General features: G+C 36.6%; 1 protein-coding gene across 1 annotated transcript; it reads right to left on the bottom strand.

Annotated features, from left to right (window-relative positions):
• Positions 1–11,613: 11,613 nt before the first annotated feature.
• LOC133834663 (uncharacterized protein PAM68-like) lies at positions 11,614–12,380 on the bottom strand. The gene has a single exon (XM_062264339.1). The coding sequence runs from the start codon at positions 12,286–12,288 to the stop codon at positions 11,719–11,721; it is 570 nt and encodes a 189-aa protein (XP_062120323.1). The 5' UTR covers positions 12,289–12,380; the 3' UTR covers positions 11,614–11,718.
• Positions 12,381–16,956: the final 4,576 nt, after the last annotated feature.

The following is a 16,956-nucleotide window of genomic DNA, read 5'->3' as shown; positions in this document are numbered from 1 at the left end:
TAACGCTAGCCTACGAAAACCTTTTAGGTAAGCTCCTTACCGAGCCTTTCAATTCAGTTACTTAACTATTATATATATAGATTATTTTACTATGCCGTTATAATGCCAAAATTTATATATATTATATTACTATGCCGTTATAATGCCAAAATTTATATATAAATTATTTTATCATGTTATTATAATGCCAAAATTTATCTATAGATTATTTTACCATACCTTTATAATGCCAAATTTATATATAGATTATTTTACTATGCAGTTATAATGCCAATATTTATATATAGATTATTTTACTATGCTGTTATAATGGCAAAATTTATATGCAGATTATTTTACCATGTTGTTATAATTTTCAATGCCGAAATTGAAATATAAACTATTTTTTTTTGTGTCATTATAATACTAAACTTATATAGGCTATGGTCACACTTTTATTATATGACCTTATTCCCTACTATTATAGACTGATATTATGACCTGAACATTTCCGTATGACCATGACCACGACTTTTAGACTGGGATCTTGTCATGGACAATTATAGTATGAGCATACGCCTGGACATAAAATAAACAATAAAAATAGGAAAAATGGAATAATAACAATTATAAACTAAAATTACATCATGTATATTTTATGTAAGTTAATAGCTTGTGTTTTTATCAGGAAGCTAACAATTTCAGTTGTTTTATCAAGATGCAAGGTAAGTAGAATCCTCATCTACAACACAAGTCTTTTATGTGTCTTATGTGAAATTATATGCTTTACATGTTATTCTGCCATATTGTATTTATGCATAAGTTATTTTCAAGCATGTTATATTTATTATGAATAAGCACGCTTAATGTTTACAGATAAATTTTTATTGAAAGCGTTAAAGTAGAGGTGTTGCTTGGGAAACCTATGTCCCAAAATGTAATACGGGAGACGTACTTCCCTATATAATGAATGTTTATGAGAGAGAAATTCCCTATTATCATGTTTATGTTCAGGTGGGAATGTGATTCCTTATGTAATGCCGGCAACAGCATCCTTTAGGGGCCAAATGAAAGGAAAGTGAAAGAAAGAAAATACATAACGTGTTGCATGTTTATTTTAATGCATATGAGGAAGTTATTCTGCTTACTGAGCCTTAGCTCATCAGATAATGTTTGTGTTGTAGGTAAGATGCCCCAAATATAAATTGTTGATGAGTATACGTGGAGCCAACGTGATTGTACATATGGGGCTGACCTGAAGGGAGTGGAGTTCTGCTATGCTATATTATAAATAAATGATAAACTTGATTTTATTTCTATATTTCATTAAAAGTATTTTGTGAACTTTATAATTTACATAAAGCTTTAAAGGTATTTCATGAACTTTTTAATTTACATAAAGCTTTTAAATCTATTGGTAGGACACATCTATAGGTGTAATAACGCCATGTAAATTATTTCTAAAAGTATTAAGATTTGTTTGTAAGATAAAATTTTTATTTGGTTGTGAGTACTGTATAGTTTGAAGTTGTGAACAATAGTTTTTTTGTATTTTTAATAAAGTTTTGTAAATTCTGAATTTCAGTATTGTTGTATTCAAGGAGGTCAAACACTTGGCCATGTACTCCACCACATCCTTCTTCATTTAAGGCCACCAATATATTGTCGGTAGATCCTGATACATCTTTGTGGTGCCTGGATGAAGTGAGTACGATGTGGTATGGGATACATGAAGTATCTCTCACCTAATACCCATATCCATTGGAACATAGATCTGATCCTTATATTGTAGCAAACCTGTCTCTAAAATGGAATAGTCCTTAGCCACTCCAGCTTAGACATTCCCTCTAACCTCCTGCAATGATGAATCAACCATCTAACCCTTTCTTATCCTCTCTAGGAGGGTAGACTAGAAGGTAATATTGGCCAACTGGCCCACAACCAACTCTATCTTCACTCTAGTCATCTCCTCCGCCAACTCCTTTGATATCTGTGCAGAGAAAAATAACTGTACTGGGCCTTTCTGACTCAGCGCATCTGCCACCACATTGGCTTTCCCTGAGTGGTAAAGGATATCATAATCATAGTCCTTTATTAACTCCACCCAATGCCTCTACCTCATATTCAAATCCTTATGGGTGTAGAAATACTTCAAGCTGATGATCGGTGTATATCTCGCACTTCTCCCCATACAGATAATGTCGCCAAACTTTCAGTTCGAATACCATCGCTGCCAACTCTAGATCATGGGTAGGGTACCGCTGCTCATACTCCTTCAGCTATCATGATGCATAAGCAATAACCTTCTCATCCTGCATCAACACACATCCTAACCCCAACCTCGATGTGTCGCAATATACCACAAACTTCCCTCCCTCCGAAGGAAGACTCAACACCAGGGCAGTAATTAGCTGTCGTTTCAATTCCTAGAAACTATTGCCACACTTGTCTGACCTAACGAACTTCAGATTCTTCCGTGTCAATTCTGTCATCAGTACAGAAATCTTCGAGAACCCTTCCAGAAATTGTCTGTAATAACCTTCTAATCCAAGGAAACTCCTAACCTCTAAGGCGTTCCTTGGCCTCGACCAATCTCTCACTGCTTCCACCATAGCTGGATCCACCTTGATCCCATCTTCACCAATAATGTGTCCAAGGAATGCCACTTATGGAAACCAGAATGTAGAGTCCAAGAACTTTACTTAGCTAGTTAGATAGTAGTAGTAGTAGTTGTAATAGCTAGTAGTAGTTATAGTATGTTTATTACTGTGGATTTTGGTTCAAGCCGAGACTTAGTTGAACACTCGTAGCAACACTTATATATTTTATAAGTTTAACCTATAGTTTAAGAATATTAATTATAACACAAGGTTTGATTAATATAGCTGATTTTGGAGATGATATTTATTATACTATAAGGTTTAGATAGACCCAATAAGAGAATGACACTTGTCGTGTGCATGTTTATTAAGAAATGAAGTATTTTTGAGGAATAGTTTTATAAGAGGAATATTTGAAAACCCCAGAGTCTGCCAACAACTTTGAAATCATTATAGGACTCAGTCAAAGCTGTTTACTCAATTCAAATTAGGCTGAAAAAGTGCAATTACGTGTATGCCGATATATCGCCACTTGGGGGATACGAAAAACACGTAACTTCGCACGAACACTTCGACGAGCCTCGGGAATATAAGCCCATGTGATATATCGCCTACCATGGGCGGTATATCGGCTCTAGGGCAAGGTTTTTGAATAATTTTGAAACCAAGCTCAATTCAACCCATAACCTCTTAGCTAGCCTCAGAAACTTTTTGACCGAGTCTTAAGCCTCTGTTGAACGATTATTCAAATGTTTTTCAATTAAATGGTCATTATTTTATTCAAGCTAAAAGAAATATCTTTTCATTCTTGAACTCTATAAATAGGACCTAGTACCTAGCCATTTCTTTCATTCTTCAAGCTGAGTTCAGGGCCTTCAAGCAACTAGGTTTACTTTTGAGTGTTAAACACCTGGGTTGGGGTTATAAGCATTATCATCTTAAGCTTATTAAACACTTGGGAAGTAAGGTTAATAGTGTGTTTTTCGATATCAAGTGTAGTTCGGTTATAGTGCATTCAAAGGTATTCCTATTCCTAGTTCATTTCTGTATGTTTCATTAGTTTTTATAATTTTTCTCTACTCAAATCCTAACTTGCTATTTTCCATTCTTGGTTAGGCATCTAAGTTCTTTGAACTTAAGGTTTCTTGTCAGTAAGTATCTTCTCGGTGGTTTAATTCATTTATTTTCATCTCTTTTCTTTTAGAAGTACTCACCTTTCTATTATTGGTTTTAGGAGTGTTCCAAAATCCCGACCTTGTTCTCACATCCCGATATTGGTAAGGAAAATATGATAGTTACTATATGCTTATATGATTATGTTATAATATGTTTTTATATGTTATGATATATATATGTTTTGAGGCTTATAGTTGCTTAAATAGCAAACCCCAAAACTTTTATGTTCTTGGGGCTTGTAGTTTCTTAGCTAGCAAACCTCATTGTTTTTTGAGGCTTATAGTTGCTTAGTTAGCAAACCCCAATGTTTACCATGTACATGGGTTAGAATTATGATATATGTTTATGTTTATGTTTCATGCTTTTAGTAGATTTTTCTTGTTGGGCATTAGGCTAATTCCTTTATTTTATATGTGTAGGAAAATAGTTATGACGGCAGGAAGATTCTTGGCGGCTTGGGATTGTGTATTGAGGAAGAATGGATTCGGTGGACTGCGTGAATGATTCGAGGACGAAGTTGTTTTTAGTCATTTCAATTATGTTTTCTATGTATTTTCCGTACCTGATTTTGTAACGAATTTATTTAAGATTTAAGTTTATTTTTCAAACAATGGGATCCCATATCATTCCCTGAATTTCATGTATTTTAACCTTTGCTTTATAGTTTTTAATAAAGTTATGACTAGTTCGTATGTATGTTTTCTTAAGAATAGTGGCTATGTATAAGTAGTTTTAATGGTCCAAGGTCTAGAATTAGTTGGGTCATTACACAGAACCCCCACTTCTTAAACTTGGCATACAATTGATGCTCTCTCAATCTCCGCAATACCTGTCGGAGATGCTTCTCATGCTCCGCCTTTGAATTGGAGTAAACCAAAATGTCGTCGATAAAGGTAATCACAAACTAGTCTAGGAAGTCCTTGAACACCCTGTTCATTAAGTCCATGAATGTTGCTGGGGCATTAGTCAAACCAAACGACATGACCAAGAACTCATAATGCCCATACCTCGTTCGGAAGACCGTCTTCGGTATATCCTCGTCTTTGATCCTTAGCTGGTGATAGCCAGATTGAAGATCAATCTTCGAGAATACCGTCTTTCCCTGTATCTGATCGAACAAGTCATCGATCCTTGGTAAGGGATATTTATTCTTGATGGTCAACTTGTTTAATTCTCTGTAGTCTATGCACGTTCTCAAAGTCCCATCCTTCTTCTTCACAAACAAAACTGGAGCACCCCATGGTGAGAAGCTATGCATGATAAATCCCAAATCAAGGAGTTCTTGCAACTGTATCTTCAACTCTTTCAGTTTTGTCGAAGCCATCGTATATGGTGCCCTCAAAACTGGCTCTGTCCCTGGCACTAACTCGATGACAAACTGAATCTCCCTCTATGGTGACAGTCCTAGCAAATCCTCAGGAAACACATCTAAGAACTCGCGTACCAATCTGGTCTCTCCCGGCCCTACTGGCACAACCATGGTGTTATCCACCACACAGGCTAGAAAACCTATAAAACCTCCCTACAATAGGTCCCTAGCTCTCAATGTTGATAGCATGGGTATGCAAGGTCCATGCACAGCACCCACAAAAGCAAAGTGATCCTCTCCCTCAGGCTCAAAAGTCACCATTTGCATCCTACAATCAATGGTAGCCCCATATCAGATCAACCAATCCATCCCTAGAATCCTATCAAAATCATCCATACTCAACTCGATCAAGTCTACTGATAGTTCCTTACTATTTACCATCACTGGCAGTGCTCTAATCCATCTCCTAGAAACTATCAGTTCCCCTGTAGGCAGTATAATCCCAAACCCCGCAGTATAATACTCACTAGGTCTACACAATCTACCAATTACCTTACTAGAAACAAACGAATGTGTAGCACCAGAGTCAATCAATACAGTATAAGAAAATCCAGCACTAGAAAACTGACTTGTCACTACCAAGGGGCTAGCCTCGGCCTCTAGCTGCGTCATGGTGAACACTCGAGCTGGATTCAAGCTGTCCACCTTCCCTGATTCCTCTTTCTTCATTATTGGGCAGTCCTTCTTGATGTGTCCCACCACTCCACACAGATAGCAAGCCTTTGCGCAACATTTGCCGGATGGTGCCTTCCGCACCTCGTGCACTCTGAGTAACTTCTCCATGTCTCACCGCCTCCCTGGCGGCCACCCTGAGCACCTCGACCCCTCCTATCAGGACCAGCAGAGGTTGAAGTGTCAGGGGTCTTCCTATTCCGATCACTGGGGCCTCCGCCTCTACTGGACCCCGTAAATGGAGGAACCGTCCTGCGAACCTCCCATCTCGCAACGTTCTCCCTCCAAATCTTATTCTCTGATTCTTCAGTGGTAAGAGCCTTCTCAACAACCTGACCATAACTCATATGCCCAAGTACTGATGTAATCCTCACATCCTGGGCCATCATAGCATTAATCCTTTGGACGAACCTATCTTGTCTGGCTGCATCAGTAGGAACTAGCTCTGGTGCAATCTTCGGAAGCTTGTCAAACTTTAGGGCATATTTAGTAATTGTCATGTTGCCCTGTACCAACCCCACAAACTCATTCACCTTCGCTGCTCTGACGGAAACATTATAGTATTTTTGGCTGAACAAATCTTTGAACCCATCCCAACTCAAAGTAGAAATGTCCCTGGTCTGTGATGCCACCTCCCACCAAATATGGGCTTCCTCTCTAAGCATATAGGTGGCATAGGATAGTGACTACCCTATCATTACCTTCCACCCTCATGAAATCCAGAATGGAAGTACTCATACTCATCCACTGTTCGACCTTCAGTGGATCCGGTCCTCCCTCAAAGGTTGGAGGATGCTGTCTCCTGAATCGCTCATACTGTGGCTCCCACCTGTTCCCAACGTCAGGTGTCTGTACAACTAGTACCACAACAGGTGGCACGAAAGGTGCAGCACTCCCTGACGGAGCCTGTTGTCTCAAGAGGCGGATCTGCTCTTCTTGACTCTGTAATCGGGCTTGCGTATCTGCAAGTATTTGTTGCTAGTTCTCAGGGACTAGCATAGGGTTTTAGCCTTGATCATCATCTCTAGCCTTAGACCCTGTGCCAGCTAGTCGTATAGATCGCCTTGGATGCATAGCTATCCAAGTTCATCTGCAATCAATGACTCGGCGGTCAGGCAATGATGATAAGTTAACAGTCTTTCCATAGTCCACCATTGAAACTCAACCAACCATAAGCAATCAAGATGCAAACAATCATTCAAATATTCATTCACATACAGCGACAATGCTAATAAGCTCGCCTCATAATCATCACACAGTTGTCAAGGGCCAAGCCCTATCAGTATCTCATGCACCCTATTAATCATACAGTAAAGCATTTATATTCCATTCAAGCACTTAAGAATGTAATCACATATATACAATTACCAAACCCTGAGTCGAGCTTGTCTTTAGCGGCGAGTGTACATGTCCAGCCAGTCTTCAGAAACCCTTAAACCTAGACCGTTCTGATACCAAGTTGTAATGCTCTAGATAACCAAGACTATTACATTGTGTATTTAAAATAGTGCAGGACTTGCTAATCAAGTCATTTGAATAAAAATGTGATCCTAAAGTCAACAATCTGGTTAGGGTTAAAATATTTTGATCGTAAACAGTTAATTTTCATTAAAATAGATATTTGGTACATGGGATCCCAAAAACAAGGTTTAAGAAACAATTTACAATTCTCAAAAGTTATATACAACTAGTGGCCACTCTAATGGAAAAATGCAAATTTTAGGCTCTGGCCTTGAACTTTCCCTCGACCGTGGCGGATGAGCAGCTGACAATGTACACCTCGCCCCCAGTGCTCTCCAACTCATGGTTGGTTCAGCTTTCCCTTGCCTTTACCTGCACCACATAGCACTCGTGAGCTAAGGCCCAACAAGAAAACTATAACAGCAAATACATAGCCCGTTATAATATCCAATCAAACATAAGACAACCATTCAAAAGCTTAACAAATCATAAGCACCAAACAATTAATATTAAGCATGTTATTTCAAGGATATATATTAATCAATAAAAAAATACTCAGGGTCGGCACCCTTAGGCCGAGCCCTCTGTTTACTCATCTGACTACGGCTCGCTTAGGCCGAGTCCATTGTTTATTCAGCTGACCCCAGCTCACAGTGGTCGAGCCGCGTCCTGTGCGCAAGTATCAACCCCGAATTTCTTAGGCCGATCACTTCATATTTCGTATAACCATATCACAGTTACACAACACATACATCCAGATATAGGGAATCTCAGTCCCAACACAGACACACAAGGGTGCAGTTTTCTTACCTTGAGATCCGAGTGTAGGATACAGAATGATCCCATCACGGTCCTCAGTCTCGAGCCTTGGCGATAAGCCTAGTCACGGTGGCCAATGGGTAACATCAATTTATAATCCAAATAAATACTTAGGAGACAAAAACTAGCCTCCGAGACCTCGATTTCTACTAAACCGGGTAGTAGAAATCGTCCCAAGCGCTTAGGTTCAAATCCCCGAGCCTTACCAATTCTAGAAACCATCTTAAGGGAAAAACCCCTAGGAGGGCCGCGACTTGACCCTAAGGGTCGCGGCGTACCCTCAAGTTAGAGATCAAATCCTTAAGCTTCAGGGGGAAGCGGGCCGCGACTTTCCCCCTAGGGTCATGGCGCGCCTTCAAGTCAGAGAGCCACCCAAGCCCCTCTGGGTATGCGAGCCATGGTGCCCCTGAGGTGGGTCACGGCGCGCCATTATGAACCTAAAATTTTGGGTTTGCTCCATCTCTTTCCAACCAAAAACCTCAACACTTCAAACTAAACAAACCTCCCAACCAAGACCAAACTCAACTATGAGTTTAGGATTTTTAATCACCAAATTTAAACACAAAACCACAACAATAATACTGAAGCTACCACCCCCAATTCAACTACAATTTATTACCCCAAAACCCAGTCTAATTTCCAATCTTAACATCCTCAATTCCTAGCACAAGAACAAGATGAACCTTCATATTCAAAAGTCTGAAACCTTACCTCAATTACAGCTTAACTCTTCAGCACTCTTCTGGTTAGATCCAGCATAATTTCTTCCGAAATTCCCAGCCAATTCCCTTGGTTTCAAAGCCTCAATTCCTCAAAGTTCTTCAAGAGTAATGGGAGATATAGTGAAAAAAAATCGTGTAAGGGAAGAGGGAGAAAGAGAGAGTGATTTTGGGGTCTTCCTATTGTATCTAGTGAACTCTCAAGTGCCTCTAGGCCCTTAACTGATCATATCCTCAACAAACACAATGACCACAATGCCCCCTTGAATTTACTTAGCCATTTAATTGTTCTAAGGGTAAAACATTCATTTTTCCCCAATTCTCGCTAACTCCTCAAGTATTCCTAATATCTACCAATTAATCCTGTCATGTCCAATTAGTCACCAAATACTTATTCAATACTTAATAAATCCCAAAATATTCTCTAAATTCCCAAAACATACCCCTAGGCTCCCCCGAGCCGGGTATTAAACCCTGATGTGACTATTTCGCTAATCCGCTCACTAGGATCGTCTCGAGCCATATACTGCAAATATATCCACATAATAATGTGGTCTCAACCATTTATCACTTATAATTACATTTATGCCCTCAATGGGCCAAAATTACAAATATGCCCTTATAAGCTATAAAGGGCCCACATGATGCGTATTTAGTACTCATAAACGTGCATATAACATACTCACATAATCATATTAATCATGCATTTAACCAATTAAACATACATATAAACTAATTATGCCCTCCCGACACTCTAATCAAGGTCGTAAGCCTTATTAGCAATTTTGGGTCGTTACATAAAAACGACATGTCATTTTTCTCATGATTGAGCGAAAATGACGCATCATTTTCCCTGGGAACTCACGGCCTAATACCCAAAAAAAACATGTCGTTTTTACTCAATAATGAGAAAAACGACGTGTCGTTTGAAGCCTTGAAAATTTCTAAACCCTTCAATAAACGATGTGTCATTTTTTCTAGTGGCTAGTGCCGAAAGACGTGTCGTTTGGGGGTCTTCCTTGATCTCTGAACCGGGTCGACTCAACCCATTTCGGACCCACGACTCCGACCCGGTCAGATTTTGGCCTCCAGTACTTCATTTTCGACGTCGTTTGAGGGGATTTTTTTTCCAAATTTCATTATCTCTTGAACCATATCAATTATTTGACCAAAAAAGGCTTAAAAAAATGTACCAAATCAAACCCATTTTTAAATCAAAAAGCTTGAAGATTAGTCAAAAAATGGCCAAATATGGGTCCAATAATCATAAAAAATATCACCCACAAGTCACACTCATGATGTACAAACTCAATGTAACATTTATTTGAAATAAAACTATGCATTTCGAAATTTGGATTTATAGAATCAACAAAAAACCCAAAAATCCGAAAAATAGTCAAAATATTCAAAAAATCTATTTTGGCAACCCCAAATTCTTATGAGTTTGCTCTTGATACCAATTGTTAAACTTATTTAAGAGGGATGAGTAGAAAAATTAACAATCATACTCATCAATATCAATCACAATATATCTAATCTCATAGAATATTGAGGCATGTCTTCAATGGAATTTTGGTTAGAAAATTACCTCCAACATCATCGTTCATGAGGTGATTCATGACTGCATACTACCCGCCAAGAGAAGCCGAAAATAACAAGAGGAGCAAGGAGTGTCTCTCTCTTTTGTATGAACATAAATGACCTTAGTGGGCCTTGATACATAAAGAGAGGGAGAGATAGATGTCTTGGCCTAATGGTCTGGTCGAAAGACATTGAGCATGTGTCAATGGGCCCCAAGCATGTTAGTATGTTATGTTCATCCTATTATAGCCTAATCATAATACTTTGCATATAAATATATAGTTATCGTAACATGATAATGACAGTGAGTAAGCAACGCATAATTATGTCAATCCAGATAAAATATTATAACATGTGGTTCATACACTAACTATTTATGTTACTTGTTCTTCTTTTAGAAAATAGAATTAAATTAATCTTGCCTTAATTTGTTTATATCTTCTTCACTAAAAGTTGAATTGGATTAATAAGTTTTATATTTCCCTTTAAAATATTAATAATTTTTCACGATCCACATGCTTTCTAGTCAATGATTCTAATCTTTAAAGTTAAAAAGAATTTTTTGAAAATAATGCATTTTATATATTGGTTAGTAAGTAAAATCGAATTCGTAAACATAATTTAAAAAAAAATTCTATTCAAAATTTTGAACTTTTTTTTTAGAATTGTGGTGTTGATCTGCACCATAGTATCTGCCTTCGAACAATTATTTGTTCTTGTTTATTTATTATTATTATTTACATAATATCATGTTAATTATTAGTGTAAAGAAATGTAAGTTTTTATACAGTAAATGAACCATTAGTGATAAAAAAAACAAATTAGGGTTTATGCTTTTTCTTTAGACCCTGTGTTTTTGTCTTATTATTTGTTTGGATCCTGTGTTTTGATAAATTATTTTTTTGATCCTGTGTTTTCTAAAATAGTTCAAATAGACTCCTAAATTCGATTTTAATCAAATTTTTTTTAAACTAAAATCAAAAATAATTCATCAAACTAATAACTCAAAATAAAAATACAGTCATTCTGCCTAAGAATTGTGTTGTTATATTCATTTTTTTTGTTCATCAAAATTAGAGTTATGGACCTATTTGAATAATTTTAAAAAATACAGAGTCCAAAAAATAATTTGTCAAAATACAGGGTCCAACACAAGTAATGAGTCAAAACAAAGTCTAAAAATGTATAAATGCAAAAAATTAAGATTAGCAATAAGAAAAAAAAATTGTGCACATGATGAAAAGAAAAAAAATAGAATTTTATTCCTAAGCATTTGTACACTAATTAGACATTATAGAAAGCGAGAAAAAGGTTCTTATCAGGTACAACAAGTTCCATGATATCATCCAGTGCTCTCATCTTCTTCCCTCCACATATCGACCCAATTCTTCTGTGCTTCTTCAAACCCAAGCAAAGAGCCATCACTCTCCGCATCCCAACTCGTAGACAAAGCTCCATAAGCAATCCCAAAAGAAGAAACCCCAAAAGTCAAAAACGTAGTCAACAACGCTACCCAAACCGGTACAACCAATAATCCTTGCTCCTTCCCTATTTCAAAAATCTTCAACAACGCTAAACCAGTCGCCATGGGAACCCCCACCGACACCAAAATCCTTACCATCATTCTATTGAAAACAACTTGTGGGACTTCTTCCTCGGGTCCGGCGTTGCTGGTACGCTTACCGGAGTTTTGGGGCACCGGAGTTTCTTTCGCGGACGGCACCGGTGTACCAGTAAAGCCTTTGGCATTGGCTAAAGATTTTCTTTGAGCTCCTCTGGTTTGGTTTGGGCTTTTTGAGGCCATTATGGTGCGGAAGAGCCTTGTTGGGCTCTTGGGTTTCCATGGTGAAGAAGAAGAGTTTGGCAAGTAAAGAGACGACGGTGGTGGTGAGATTGAAAGTAGAGATTTCATGGCTTCTGTTATAGTCTAATAATTTAGTGCCATTACTATTAACTGTAGCTTACGTTCTTATGGCTGTATATCTTATCCAAAATCGGATGGTCGTTGCATATATATCATAAGATATTTTTTCTTTTCATTGATAGATTTTCCAAGTTTTTTTTAAGACAAAATTGTCCCCAATGAAGTATGGGCCACTATTGATGTCATCGAATCGATATATAAAACATATAGATTCTCCCTCACAAAAAACAACTACTTGAAACTTGAAAGATGGTTGCAAACTACATATTGTATGAATTTAGGTTTATGTTTGGATACAGAAGTGGAATAATATTGTATTGGATTAAAAATATAAGAAAAAAATACATGAAAACGAGAATTAGATATGATAAAATTATCCTAAATTTTTCAATAAAACTTAGTTATCCTATATGAGAAATATTAATGAGATTGTTGGATTTATTTTTTAAAAACAATAATATAATAAAAATTATGATTAATAGTGGCTAAACTCCTTGTTCCATTTATTGCTCTTAATTATAGATATACTCGATTTTCGAGGCGAGTAATATTAGCTCGAATAGATAGATAATGAACTCGAAAGTTAAGTTATTATTTATGACAAATAAATAATATCTCATAAATAATATCTTGTTATTTAATAAGATGTTGTATTGGCTCAGAAAAATGGCAAGAAGTTTCCCAAAAGAAGACAAATGGGTCACCTCGAAAAGAATTCACTTTTCAGCTCGAATGAATGTCAACCAAGTAAACTCGAATGCGCGTTGAAAAGCTTGGAAATAACATAATATTTGTATATTTGGATAAACGATTCCACTTTTATAGGAAACCGACTGTATATATATGTTGATATAACAATTTTGTAATTAAAATTTGAATAAAGATATTTTGTAACTTCCCTCTATAGGAGGGAATCAGATACCAGTCCTACAAATAGGTTGGTTGTATTCATTTATTTTTTTACACACTCAATTATTATAATCTAGCTATGGGAAATTGCTTTCTAAGCTTTAACTCAGAATACTCAATAAAAGTGACTCATGGATGTTGATAAATTTTAACTATTAAACCGCGTAAAATTTTGTGTGTTCTTTATAGCATTTTATTCTCGGTCATTTTTTAGTTGACGAAAAAATGCGTCAACAGTTTGGTGCTTTCATTGAGAGCATTACACGATTCAAGTTTTCCTCCCTATAATGCTTCATTTGTTGTTGCAATGGCTGCCCATACTAGAAATGTTCCACTCCCTAGAAGTGGTAATCCTCTTTCTAGTATACCAAAAGAACTTGAAACAATGCCTCAGACAAAGGAACATCCTTGTTGAGTAGATAATTGGCCAAAAAATGAAAGGCTAGGTAATGACGAAGGGAGCTCCTCAACAACCCCTCGAATCTGAGACAATCTTCTCGACAACCAGAACAAGACTACTATGATCCGACAAGGTATATTCCTATGGTGGAGCTCAAAAATTTCCAACTTAGGGAACAACTTGCTGAAGCAAACTTGCACATTGAAGGAATGGATAGAAAGGCCGCCGCGACTAAGGCAGCCTCAAGGAGAGCAAGGGGACGACCACGCGGAAGTACCACAACTTAAATGGCGAAGTAGAGAACTCGCCAACCCAAACAGGAGGAAATACAAAAAATAATGCGAGGGCAAATCAACAAAGGAACTCTTCTCAAAATCCCACTAGGGCTGCCAACCAAACTGGGGAAGTATCAGTAGACATTGGGACTAACCGAGCCCCTCAAGGAGCAACTCAGCCAAATAACCCAGATCCTACTCAGAATAATGAAAGATCGCCACCTTCACCTATTAGACATCATCCACCTCTTATAAGGCACCATTCTCCAGCTCAGGACATCCCGCCAAGTAGGGGACCAACCCATGATGGAAGGAGAGTTAGTGATAGAGTACTGCAAAGGCCTGCACGAAGTGCGAGAAGTGCCATTGTCGATGTCCCTAGGAATCCTGGAATGGGACAAAGACAAAGGTCCAACAATAATGCTCCCAAGGGGAAAATCACGAATCTGGGCAACAATTAAGACAACCTCAGCAACAAATAGCCAATCATATGTCCAGGTCACGAGGTATAGGAATTAGGATTCACGTCGAGAATCCACCTCGAAATAATTGTTGGAAATACATATAACATGTTCTTGTTTATTTTCATGTAATTCACATATTATCAAACAAACATGCAAATTCCTAGAACATGCTCCTATGAAATTGATCCAAATATATAGAGTATAGTAATTGGGAACGTACATTATGCAACAAAACTAGAACAACTCCTTCCTTGAGGTTCTCTAACTCTTGAATCCTGGCAGTAGCAGAGTATAATCAAGAACCTGAACTGGATCAACAACACAGTCTTCCTCACCAAGCATTTGATCAACCTAGAACTAGTGTGGGCTGGTTCTCAACACACGAGATAGAAATAGAGAAGAGAAAAAGAGAGACTGGCTAGAAGAATGTGATTCTAGGGTTTTCTATGACTGAGCACTTACCAAAACTTGTCTTCTGTCAAAATCTCTCTCATGAAAACCCTAGTTATAACATTCTATTTATAGACACATCCATGGGCTTATTTTCTTAATTAAATTAATTAAAAAATAAAATGTAAATTAAGCCCTATCATGGCTAGCCCACACCATTTGAGTTGGGCTCTTGATGTGTCTTAAATTTAATGCCCAATTGACTCAAATTGAAGACCCTTTTATTTATACATTTTATAATTAATTAATGGGACCCTTGGCAACATGACCTATTTTTTGAAGTCATTTTGCACTTTGGCCTAGCTTTGATGATTTTTTGCAAAATGGCCTCCGACACCTGTCTGAAAAATTTAGACAAATTAGTTGAAATTTTTAGACAGCTCGTCGAAATTTTAGACAGATGCCATTTTGCAAAAAAATGTCAAAACTAGACCAAAGTGCAAAATGACTCCAAAAAATAGGTCATTTTCATCAATTACTCTTAATTAATTAAATCCTCTTAATTAATTAAATCCTTATTCAAATTAACTATTTATAATTTGAAACTTGATTTAATTTTATTTATTAAAATTAACACCAAATTGTCATTATTAATAAATATGCCAAATATTCTCTTTTATTCTCTAAATCACATATCTCTGTAAAAAAAATTCAAAATTGACCTAGTCAACTTTAAAAATCCTAATTAATAATTAAATAAATTAATTGAGAAATTCTAGATGATTTATTCAAAGGTGATGTGGGGACCGTGGAGCCAAAAAATTAAGCTCCAATAAGTTGCCGTGAATTTATTTAAGAATAATTTCACTACTTTATTAATTCCTTGTGACTCAAGTATAGACTTGGAATTGCACTCTTGAATTCATAGAAAGTTTTACACCAAATGTAAATATGTTATCAATTGTTACAACCATTACCGCCATTCAACCCCCTATAGATGATATACTAATGAAAGAGGTGCTAATTACCGTTTTGCCCCCATTTGTATTTTGTCCTTAAATACCACTAAGTTCTTTGTAAATGATATTTCTGTAAACTTAATTACAGAAATGAGATCTATCATTTAACGCTTGATCTAAGCTATAAGGAAATCATCATTTCACTTCTTGGATAGAAACTATAGATTTCATATCTATGATAAATACTTCCATTCAATTATACTACTAACTCCCCAATATGTAAGTATGTGATATTTCGTATGGTAAGTTGGTAACGAACAAATATAAAGACTTGAATATAATCATAAGAATATTAATCACTTAGAATTGGGATTGAATTGACCTATGATCAACTTTTTGATATGACTAGATTAGATAATAACGATACTTTACTTATCAATCTGTAATCAATATCAGTCCAATCTGATATAACAAAATACATTTGATCTTATCTACTTGGTCAATGTCATGGATAGGACATCACACCAAATTGTGTAAGTAGATCATATCGTAGATTAACAAGTTAGTGTAAATCCTGTGCACTAACTTATTCTTAGGACTAATGCTTTAGAACATATAACCATAATTATAATCCACTGTGGCCAAGTCACTATAACTGTGATTATCCATATGTTTAGGATATAATAAATATTTATATTAAATAAATAATTGTATAAATAAACAAGTGAGCAATGTGATTGACAAGTCAAAATTGATTTATATTCTTTATTAATAATGAAATGAGGTTACATAGAAAATTGGTTTTATACAAGGCATAAAACCCCAACAATAATCACCGAGTACTTCCCATCTTTTGTGTGGCCCCAAATTAAAACATCATCTATAGAAGAAGAACAAGGAGCAAGCCCAAGGATCCAAGGGATATCATCCTTATGGAAAACATTCTTCAACTCACAAACGCATGTCTCAGCATGAACAATAGCTCTAGTACAAAGATTGAAAGTGGAAGTCCTTGGAAGCCACCTATCCTCATTAATTCGAGCTACTGTACTAGATCTAATTGTAACGACCAAATTCCCTAATGTGGCTTAATGCCTGGTGTTATCCCCAAAATTTTTGTTCAATGACGTGGCAATCGGATAGGCACATTAAATGCATGGTCATTAATAATCAATAAATGTGTTATTTAAAGAAGTGAAAAGGTTGAGAATTGACCTGGGGAGTTGTGATATTACTGGTCAGGAAATATTTAGCCGACA

This window comes from Humulus lupulus, chromosome 5 (genome assembly GCF_963169125.1).
Source record: "Humulus lupulus chromosome 5, drHumLupu1.1, whole genome shotgun sequence".
NCBI lineage: Eukaryota > Viridiplantae > Streptophyta > Magnoliopsida > Rosales > Cannabaceae > Humulus > Humulus lupulus.
The sequence above is the reverse complement of the archived record's forward strand: the minus strand, read 5'-3'. Positions and strand labels throughout refer to the sequence as shown.

Excerpts from the sequence above, each read along its gene's own strand:
- LOC133834663 (XM_062264339.1), bottom strand. The coding sequence starts at position 12,288 with ATGAAATCTCTACTTTCAATCTCACCACCACCGTCGTCTCTTTACTTG.